This window comes from Camelina sativa, chromosome 12, assembly GCF_000633955.1.
Source record: "Camelina sativa cultivar DH55 chromosome 12, Cs, whole genome shotgun sequence".
Taxonomy (NCBI): Eukaryota; Viridiplantae; Streptophyta; class Magnoliopsida; order Brassicales; family Brassicaceae; genus Camelina; species Camelina sativa.
The window spans coordinates 3,494,317-3,504,989 of record NC_025696.1 but is presented as its reverse complement, the minus strand read 5'-3'; the positions used below and the strand labels follow the sequence as shown (position 1 = coordinate 3,504,989).

Here is a 10,673-nt window from a genome sequence, read left to right as displayed (position 1 = left end):
AACAAAGACTGTTTAGTAGGAATGATATCAGATCAAGAGTTCTTGTATTCTTAAGTTGACAAAAAACAAAAATCAAAATCAAAACAACAAAGGAAATAGTCGACCAGAGGGAGATGTTGTCTTCATGTCCCCTCATTTGTTTGCCTTACACATATCTTACATACAACCAAAATATTAAGTTCTTTCTTCAAAAGTTGATCCTTTTCTTATTATTAGAGACTAATACCGATGGTAAAAAAGTAGGTGTTAATGTTGAGCTTAATATTTAAATTATGTCAAGGTTTAAGTGTGTATACCAATTACACAAGTTTAGTATAATTTATTTTCCACTTAAATTCTTAGAACTTTTCACTTTCTCTATAAAACTAAAACCCACTAAGATTAATTAACAATAAACATTTGATGCTAAGCCTCTTGGTTCTGCTTCTATTGCTCATGTACTACATTCTCTATCACTCAATAGTTTGAAAACCTATGCAGAGTATTATTTATTACCTTGTACGCTTATATACAGTCAGATTAAGATTATGGTATGGTTAAAGTAAGTCTCACCATATCTTTTCACTTTCTTCTTTGCTTCTGTTTAGGTACATAGAGCAAGAGTAAAGGGTGACAAAAGGGATGTTGTTGTAAAGGTGAGATATAATCAGGAGAGTACTACTGAAATCTTCTTAACCTGCTTTCAATTAATTTCTGAATATGCTACTACATGTTTTAGGTACAAACATCCTGGAGTGGAGAAGTTGATGATGATAGATATAAGAAACTTGCAACTATTTGCATTGTACATGCAAAAAAACTGATATCAAATTTGACTTGTTCTCCATAACTAAGGAAATCGAGAAGCAGGTGTTTATCATTTCTAAACTTTTGAGGATATCTGGTAAGAATTTTTACAGCCTCCAAGTCTTTATGAATATCCTTGTTTTTTTCATATTCTAGATTGGTTATGAATTCGACTTCAAAAGGGAGGCCAATGCAATGGAAAAGATCCGACGTTTTCTTTATGAGAACAATAGAAAGAGTCCTGTTCTCATTCCCAGGGTGCTACGAAATTTGGTGACCAGGTACTTGTTCTTATATCAGCACTCTGGTTCTCTCAATAATGTTCAAGGCTTTTTAAGTTGTCCTGTTTCAGTGTTCAAGTTATGGTTCCTGTATTTTTGATAAAATCTCTTTACATTCAAAAATTCTTTAATTCTTGGTTCTATTGCTTGACTAATGTAATGAGTGCTGACCAGAGGAATAATCATGTTACGCACAGGAAGGTCCTGGTTATGGATTACATGAACGGGATCCCAATCTTGAGCCTCGGTGATGAGATGGCCAAAAGAGGGATAAATCCTCATGGTAAAATGGCAGAGGCAGTAAAATTGTAAGCTCCTCCATTATCTCTGATAGTTTTCTTTCCCATGTTTGATAGCTTTTATGTGCTAGAAACCAACACGTTGTCTGCTTTCAACAAGATGTTTTCTGATGCCTGCACTGGAAAATATACTTTTTGCATTCCTTCCAGCAATATACTTAAGAGTTTGTCTCAAGCATATGGGCAAATGATACTGAAGAGTGGTTTCTTTCATGCGGATCCACATCCTGGGAATATCTTGATTTGATTTGTAAAGGTTCAGAGGCAAGTCATCTTCTGGTTTGTAGCTTGTTATTCCTTGGTAGTTTCTTGATTGAGTTACTGTGGTCTTCTGATAGGTTTTATTGTCTACATATCTTGAGTTGTGTAATCTTGTTTGGCGTCATCAGGTTGCACTGCTGGACTATGGTCAAGTGAAGGAACTCCCTGACCAGCTGAGACTTGGTTATGCAAATTTAGTAAGATGCCTCATTGGCTTTACAGAGCTTTAGGTGAAGTACCTTAGTTATCATGATTATTGTTTTAGCTGAAGCTGAAACTTGGTTAGAGTCACCTGATCGGATTAGTGTAGCATATGATTATTCCTTAAATATTTTGTTTCTGTTGTGAAAATTCAGGGAGTTGAGAGATCGTTAATTAAGAAGAAACTGAGTAGTAAAAGGAGAAGAGCTTGACAAATGACAAAAGAAGAAGTCAAATGTTGAAAATAGTAAGGGTGAAGGAGCTTCGGGGTGGAGTAGAAGGTTTCAAATGATCAAATAAAAGGCATAATGGTTGTATCCCTTGTTAAAAAAATCGGCCGATTCGCCGTTTAATCTCTAGGCAGCAAGGAACCGCCGCGATTATATTCAAATCGGATCAAAAATCGGATAAAAATAAAATTTATTTTTAATTGATTTTTCACTTAAATATGATGTTAAAGGTGGAGATCTACTATTTCTATGTTATAACCAGATGAAAATATGATGAAATCTGTAAAAAATGAGTCAAAAAAGCTGGCTGCCATACACAGGGATTCGATTAGCAAACCTTCAACAAACTGAGCCATCAAATATTTCGGTAAAACATTTTATATAAACATAAACATTAGATATTTTATTATTTATTATAAACAATAATAAAAATCCCTAAAACTAGTCTCCGATTTAAATTCGATTTTCCGATTAATCGCTAGGCCCTCCCTCACCGTCTGACTAACGCTTAACAATTTTTAAAACGGGGTTGCATCATTGCCAATGTTGTGCGTTTTATTAAAGTATTTAGTCGTACCTGCTCTACGTTGACTAAATCATCTATATAACTATCGAATAGATATATAGATGATTTTTTGGTTATAGACTAATGACATTTAATTTAGGTCTATCATAATGTACGAGTTAGTTTGATTTTTGGTAATTAAGTATAGTATAGATTTAGTTAATTATAGTAACATATAAAATCAATTATAGATTTTTGGTAACATTTAAAAAATAAAGAAATCTGTCGACTTAATTAAAACGAAAATATGTAATTTTTCTTTCACTTTTATTTAATTTTATACTTAAATTATGTGATTTTTTTTCCCCACTATCTCCCTAATCGTCCACTTCTCATACATGTGTTTGTTTCGTATTTGAAACCAATTGTCTAAGAAACGTAGTGAAGAAATATGTATAAGATATACATATTTAAACCCTCGATAGAACAGTAGAAGTGTATCATGAAGTGTATAACACTTGCCAAAAATTAACAAAAGGAAGAAACATTTACAAGTTCAACTATCTTGTCTTCACCGGATAAGGAAGTGGAAGAATGTACCACTAAAAAGTTCCGCGTCGGAAGCACTCAGTGATAAAGTGAAACTGACATGCGATTTACATTAAAAATACCAAACTGTCTTGTCCATTTCTACGGACATTGCTAGCTAATGGAAGCCAGCTACATATGTATCTCGCTTTCTCCTTTGACTTTTCATTTTCTTGAGTTCTTCTCTTCAAAACGAGATGCGTCTATAAGTTTTGCACATATATTAGTCGCTGATCAAATACGCCATTATCTTATTCAGCACTAAAATGTCTAGATTCAAGAATGTAGACAAGATTGGTCGACCCATCTCTACACCGTCCACATTTCCATAGGAATTCTTTGTTCAAACAAATATATACTTTAATTTATCTGAACAAAACGGAACATGATCAAGCTCCAGAATCTTAAACAAAACTGAAAAATTTATGGGATCTAACGTTTATTTAGGTTTGAGATTTCTCATAACTATATATCACATGTTTTTTTAACCTTTTGGCAACAAAAGAACTATAATTCTATTGGTTAAGCATTTTGTTTTAATTAGTTACAAACTCTCTCATTTTTTTATAAAATTCACATTCATATAAAAATAATGAAAGTAATTTAGATCATAAAACTTGGTCAGCTATAGCAAGCGTGAGGTATTAGCTAGTGTTTTTAATTTTATTTTAAACTTGAGGTAATACATATATAGTGCTATTAAATAAATATTGTGTGGACAAGCGAATTCGAGTTTTGGTAAAGGAAAGAAATGGTCGTATGTGTCAACACTACGTGCCACTTTTCATGCAATAACATGCAAAATCAGGTCAGCCATTTGGAATAAAATAACGATAGTTTTCACTATGATAAGAGTAAACGGGAAGGCACAATAGACCACTATCCCAAACTTTAATCTGCTTCCACCTCATCATGGGACCAATCAATACACAAATCGTAAAATATAGGTGTGTATATATATATTCCAACCACTCCAATATGAAGTGTCTCTGATTGCGACTTCGTACTATATATATAAGCGATATACAGAGTGAAGCAGCTTAATTAAACTGAATATTATGTTAACAAGACTTAAGATAGACAATAATAAGATGATTAAGGCGAATATAGTGAGCGTGATTCTGTTGATGCATGCCATTGTTGGGTTTCCATTTCATGCGAGAGGCTTAAGTATGACTTACTACATGATGAACTGCCCTTTCGCCGAACAGATTGTGAAGAACAGTGTTAACAATGCTCTTCGAGCCGATCCAACATTAGCCGCAGGTCTTATCCGTATGTTGTTCCACGACTGTTTCATTGAGGTAACGTTCTCTCTCTCTCTCCATATTCTCATTAATCGTGTGTTTTACTTTAAAAATTTTTTTGGAAAACTTAAGTTTCCTTTTGTCCTATTAAGGGATGTGACGCGTCGATTCTGCTAGATTCAACAAAAGATAACACCGCGGAAAAGGATTCGCCTGCGAATCTGAGTCTACGTGGCTACGAGATCATAGATGATGCAAAAGAGAAAATCGAGGATAGATGTCCTGGAGTTGTATCTTGCGCAGATATTATTGCCATGGCGGCTAGAGATGCTGTCTTTTGGGTAATTAAGCGAATTAAGATTTTGAACCCTTGATTAAATATATTAAAAGATGATTTGTGTACTTAATCTAATAAGTAGTTGGAATTATTAGGCTGGTGGTCCATACTATGACATACCAAAAGGAAGATTTGATGGTAAAAGATCGAAGATAGAAGATACAAGAAATTTACCTTCACCTTTTCTCAATGCATCCGAACTCATTCAAACTTTTGGCCAACGTGGCTTCACTCCACAAGACGTTGTTGCTCTATCTGGTGAGTTCTTTTACATCACTCCTGGATTCCATACGTATACGCGTATGTGTATATATATTTCTACTAGCTATTAGTATTTACCTCTATAAAGGAGAATAAGTGGAATGGAGCTTTAGCTCAATAAAACTTCAGAGAGAAAATATTTTTTTATTAATTTCATATTTTATAGTTATAGTTATTGTTTACAATTACATTTTTGGTGGATAAATTTGTTCATGTTTATCTTCGTAATAACTTCTGTAATATATAAAATAATTTTATTCACATCACTTGGAATGAAAGCCGTATAATATATATGTTTATCAAGATTCAAGACAATGAATGCTCCAGAATCTGTTTTGGTTTTAACTTGTGGAATATAATATAGGAGCACATACCCTAGGAGTTGCACGATGCTCCTCCTTCAAGGCTAGACTTACCGTCCCAGACTCTTCAATGGACTCGACTTTTGCAAACAGTCTTTCCAAAACTTGTAGTGCGGGTGACAATGCAGAGCAACCCTTTGATGCGACCCGCAACGATTTCGACAATGCTTACTTCAATGCACTCCAGAGGAAATCAGGAGTCCTCTTTTCGGACCAAACCTTATTCAACACTCCAAGGACCAGGAATATCGTTAATGGCTATGCTTTTAACCAAGCAAGGTTCTTCTTTGATTTCCAACAGGCCATGCGCAAAATGAGCAATCTTGATGTTAAACTTGGCTCTCAAGGTGAAATCCGTCAAAATTGTCGGAGCATTAACTAGCCTAGGCCATATATATAGCTATGATTTATGTATTTTCATGCTCCCACTTTTAACTATATCTCCTCTATCATATATATGAATCATGAATCTTCTATATCCTCCCATGTAAAATTGTGGGTTTCAGATATCCATCAAAGCATAAAATACTAGGTGATCTTGTATTTAATTTATGTTTATGAGCTGTTATCTCACAAGAATTGAGAATTAGTAAAATATGGTTTGTATATATATCTAAAAGAGTAATAAAAGTGTATCTATCTATGAGAGTAAAATAAGTGAATATATACATACCTACATCTAATCTCGGTTGAACAAATCTCCGGACGTATAAATCACAAGATAACACAGAAGGGGCCTTAAAATGTCTAAAATTTGATATAAATGTGTAATATGTTAAACTCATGTAGCGAATAAACCGAAGACGAGACCTGACGCAGGGGGTCAAGAACAGTTAATGAGATACAAATGTGAATCAAGAAGTTACAACAATTGTCAAGTAACTTTAATGACATGTGTTTGGGTTTTTAGCTTTCAACAACATTCAAATCCCTTTTTCATATAACACTTACAAACCCAATCTGATCCTCATGTATTCACTTAAGAACCAATAATAATATGCAGAAGGAGAAACTAAAACCCTCAATAAATACACCCAAAAAGAAAAAGAAAAAAAGACAGAGAAAGCATCCGTGGTCGAATCCTATCTTGGACCCGAGGGGTATTCGTTTTCGATCTGGGAAGTGGAATCGCCAATGATCCAGCCAGACACGGCTGGATGATGCGTTGGGTAGTTGAAATCTTGTCTGAACATTTCCTCCTTTTGCCATTCTTCCCATCTCTCAGCTAAACCATCTCCTTCAAGCATTCTTACAACTTCAGACATTTTGGGTCTTTCCATTGGTGAACTCTGAGTGCAGAGCAGAGCCACTTGGATTAGTTGCTCCACTTCTTCGTCTATGTAATTACCCTGAAGATCAACATCTACTAGTGCTTCCAACTTCTTCTCTTTTAACAACCCTTTCACCTGTTGGATGGTACCAAACAAACACTCCTAGTTAACACAAAGAGAGAAGCAACACACATCATTAAAGTATACAAGTGGGAAACACATATGTTTATATACCCAGTCTAGTAGCATGACATCATCGTCATTCGCAAGGCGAGCAAGATCAAAAGCCCTTTGTCCAGTGATGAGCTCAAGAAGCATGACTCCATACCCGAACACATCTGTTTTCTCTGATGATTTCCCTGTAGAAAGATACTCAGGGGCAATATGACCAATTGTACCACGCACTGCAGTTGTCACATGTGTGTCTTTGTAGTCCATGAGTTTTGCGAGTCCAAAGTCACCAACCACTGCTTCAAACTCTTCGTCCAACAATATATTTGCAGCTTTCACATCTCGATGAATGATCTTTGGGTCGCAATGATCATGTAAATATGCAAGCCCCCTTGCTGATCCCAACGCAATACGCTGTCTCTTTGGCCAATCAAGTGGTGGCTGGGACTCAGGCCGTTCTACAGAGAAGACAAAACATAAGATTACTACATATTTAACGATCAACTTAAAACCAGTTTCCCTTGTCAGTCAACTTAGCAGAGCTATATCTACTATGGTAACCCCAACTAAGAAGAGAGCATTTAGGTTAAAAAAAACAACATTGCAAAGATATATTGCAGTAACTGGAAGACAAAGAAAAGAGCAAAAGATGAGAGATACCTCTTAAACAAGAGGCAACACTTCCATTCGCCATGTAGGGATAAACAAGTAATCTTTCGGTTGGAGTCATGCAAAATCCACGAAGCCGAAGCAAGTTTCTATGAACCGCCATACTGATCATCTCAACCTCAGTTTGGAACTGCAGTTCACCACCTTGGGTACGCTCCTCTTTCAGCCTTTTAACCGCCACTAAAGTACCATCGGCTAGCCGTCCTTTATAAACTTTACCAAAACCACCTCTACCCAGTATGTTCTTGTTGCTAAAATTATCTGAAGCAACTTGTAGTTCACGCAATGAAAACCTCTTGAGTTGTCCTAAATGAACCTCTGGGTCCTCTTCAGCTGCAAAACACGGTAAGAAAAAAAAATCAGCTATTGATGTCTCAATAAGAAAACACACAATGCAAGCTTCGCTAACCTGGTACATCAAAGAAGTGGTCCTGTGGTTTCTTCCTTCGCCACCAAGCAAGTGCAATGGCCGGAACAGCAAATAGAAGTGCAGCACCAGCAGCAACTCCTCCCGCAATTGCTCCAGTAATTCTATTACTCCCTGCAAGTATAATATGAAGAATTTCTTTCTTAGTACATAACAGATCGGCCTTATAAGTACCAATTCAAAGACATATACAAAATGACAAACCTGCAGGTGATGGCGGTGTAGGGGAGATAGGAGGCGGTGGAGATGCAGGAAGGGGTTTCAACTTGGTGTTGGCAAAACTGCAGACAACTTTCAAATAATTAATTCATTATTTTCTGACCTCCCCACCAAGATTTAAAATAGGAGAAAGAAGCAAAACCTGATAGGTGTGAAAAGTGAGAAGGAACCGTTAACAGGAATATCTCCAGTGAGAGGATTGTTCGAAAGATCCCTGCATTTCAAGATGATATCAGTTTTCTGACTTAATGCCAAGATTGGCCAAAACAATAATCAGAAACTTGACAAAGGAATTTGAGAGAGACAAAGTTACACTCACAGAACTTGCAGCGTCGAGACAGCAGTCAAAGACCTTGGGATCTCTCCAGATAAGCTATTGTTATTGAGACGCCTAATCACCAATAGCAAACGACCATGTCACGAATAAGTGGATACATATTAACCAGTAATGAGTTTATACTGACGAACGTAGAGCAAAAATATACATGAAAATAGACGTTGTTCGAAAATCTAATGAGCCTCTTAATACTACAGATGCGTTAACTCTCTAGATTTACAGAGCACTTACAAAATAATCACACTAACAGGATTTAATGCTTAAAGCCTAAGGCAGAAAATTAATCTTTGATAGAACGTCATCCTTCCAGAAGCATATCGGTTTCATACAAATTAAGCAAGTCAATAAACTTCCGTTGACGATCACAAAAGTGACAGACGAGTCCAACCAAACAGACAGCCACTCTGAATTCGGAACATCTTCCTGCTCCAGTGGGATTAAGTGAGTACAAGGATATCTGTAACTATAACGTTCTGATTCCATTTAAAAGATCTCCAGAGCATCAAAATAGACCATATGGTACAACATCCTAATTCCTAGCCTCCTAGAGAAGAGAACCAACATCTTTTCATTTAGTAAAAATAACTTAGCATCTATGTGGCCACACTACTTTCTGACTCCGGTAAATGTAACAACACATTGTACGAATAGCTTTTTAGGGAAGACAAACACGATCAAGAAAACTGAAGACGATAATTAGGCTGCTTATTAAGAACGTATTAAAAGAAGAGAGGTTAAATAAGGGAGCATACAAGAAACGGAGTTTCTTAAGCCGGCCGAGAGTTGATGGGATAGGACCGCTTAAATTGTTCAAGTAAAGATCCAAGCTCACCAATTCCGTCAAACTTCCAAGCTGCTCAGGGATTGTCCCAGTAATGTTATTGCTATAAAGCTCCCTGTCATTACACGTCTCTAACATTAATTTGTATAACTACTTCACCACTAATATATGATAATGCAAAATTATACAGTTATATGGAACACTTTCACATTTTTTACCACAATACACCAAAAGCTAAAAGCCGAGTTTTTTTGTAAGAAGAGAAGACTTACAAGTACTGCAAGTTTGGAAGCTGACCAAGTTGCATGACGAGCTGTCCAGACAGATTCGCATTCCCAAGGTCACTGAGCAAAACATAGGAAATTCTGAGTAGATGCGAAGAGCCAAAAACATCATGGGGCTACTAAACTATATAGAGAAAGAAACTTACACACGTGTAACACTATTGTCACTATTACAAGTAACATGAAACCATGTACATGGAGTAACAAGAGTAGCATCCCAACTTTGAAGCACCTTGTTAGGGTCGGCTAAACTGTTTTTCAATGCACTGAGAGCATCACCTACAATTAACCAAAGCCAAAAAAAAAAAGAAAACTCAAATTACTATCAACCTTCGCAATCATCAAGGGTCACAACAATATAACTCAAGAGCTGCAAAACAAGTAGCTTAAGTTAAAGTGTCCTCCTTTTAGGCTAGAACAAGTTATCACAAGGATCCAGTAATGTAATCTTAACCTAATAAAACTATGTAAACCAGCCAAATTCGCAGTAGTCAACAAGAATGAAATATAAAAGAGAAATGAGGAAAAAGGGGGAAACCTTCGGCGTTGCCCGCAGCTCTGAGAACCAAATCCAAAACCAAAATCAGCCAAAAGAAGCCAGGAATCAATCTTCGTTCCATTATATCCAAGTTGTTCCACAGATTAACCAACAAAAAACCCTAAAATACTACTTCACCGATATAAACATCAGAGAAAGATCCATCATTGTTTTTTCACACACCCCTCGAAAAAAGAAAGGATCTTTACATCCCAGATTAAGCCTACTACTACCACACAGAAAAGGAAACCCCAAGAATAAGAGAAAAGCCCTCAACGCGTATTCACCCGTTGACTTAATTTGAAGAAGAGAAAAAAAGAAAAACCAAATCGAAGGGAAATTAGAAAAAAAAAAAAAAAAAAAAAAAAACGGAAGCTAGATTTTCCGATATTGAAACGCCGAGATCGCTGACCGTTGACTCAAGAGAGAGGAAAAGCCCAGTTTTGAGAAAACGAAAGAGGAAGAGGAAGGTGAAGAAGAAGATATTGATATTCCTGGAAAAATAAAATACTATTAAAAAAAAATAACAGAGATGAGCAAGGAAGACGAAAAATTTGTTGAATAGAAAAAAAGATTTAAGACAACAAACAAAAAAAAGGTTCTTAATTTACTGGGGGG

The 10,673-nt window shown here is 36.1% G+C and overlaps 2 protein-coding genes and 2 long non-coding RNA genes across 5 annotated transcripts; 3 read left to right on the top strand and 1 right to left on the bottom strand.

Annotated features, from left to right (window-relative positions):
* Nucleotides 7-1,357, top strand: LOC104729918. 2 transcript variants are annotated; one of them, XR_002034510.1, is made up of 5 exons: nucleotides 7-437; nucleotides 588-635; nucleotides 719-849; nucleotides 943-1,067; nucleotides 1,269-1,357. It is a non-coding gene; the product is annotated as an uncharacterized LOC104729918 (long non-coding RNA). The 2 variants fall into 2 exon arrangements; XR_002034509.1 differs by having other exon boundaries at nucleotides 7-635.
* Nucleotides 1,622-2,339, top strand: LOC109128073. The gene is made up of 3 exons (XR_002034511.1): nucleotides 1,622-1,645; nucleotides 1,756-1,857; nucleotides 1,984-2,339. It is a non-coding gene; the product is annotated as an uncharacterized LOC109128073 (long non-coding RNA).
* Nucleotides 4,210-5,926, top strand: LOC104729917 (peroxidase 47-like). The gene is made up of 4 exons (XM_010448942.2): nucleotides 4,210-4,455; nucleotides 4,551-4,739; nucleotides 4,831-4,993; nucleotides 5,361-5,926. The coding sequence occupies exons 1-4, from the start codon at nucleotides 4,210-4,212 to the stop codon at nucleotides 5,738-5,740; spliced, it is 978 nt and encodes a 325-aa protein (XP_010447244.1). The 3' UTR covers nucleotides 5,741-5,926.
* Nucleotides 6,179-10,612, bottom strand: LOC104729916 (BRASSINOSTEROID INSENSITIVE 1-associated receptor kinase 1). Its single transcript, XM_010448941.2, has 11 exons — nucleotides 10,056-10,612; nucleotides 9,664-9,796; nucleotides 9,506-9,577; nucleotides 9,205-9,348; nucleotides 8,435-8,506; nucleotides 8,258-8,329; nucleotides 8,101-8,177; nucleotides 7,879-8,010; nucleotides 7,461-7,802; nucleotides 6,864-7,258; nucleotides 6,179-6,764 (listed from the first exon to the last, which is right to left on the bottom strand). Exons 1-11 carry the CDS (start codon nucleotides 10,135-10,137, stop codon nucleotides 6,441-6,443), a joined length of 1,845 nt encoding a protein of 614 aa, XP_010447243.1. The 5' UTR covers nucleotides 10,138-10,612; the 3' UTR covers nucleotides 6,179-6,440.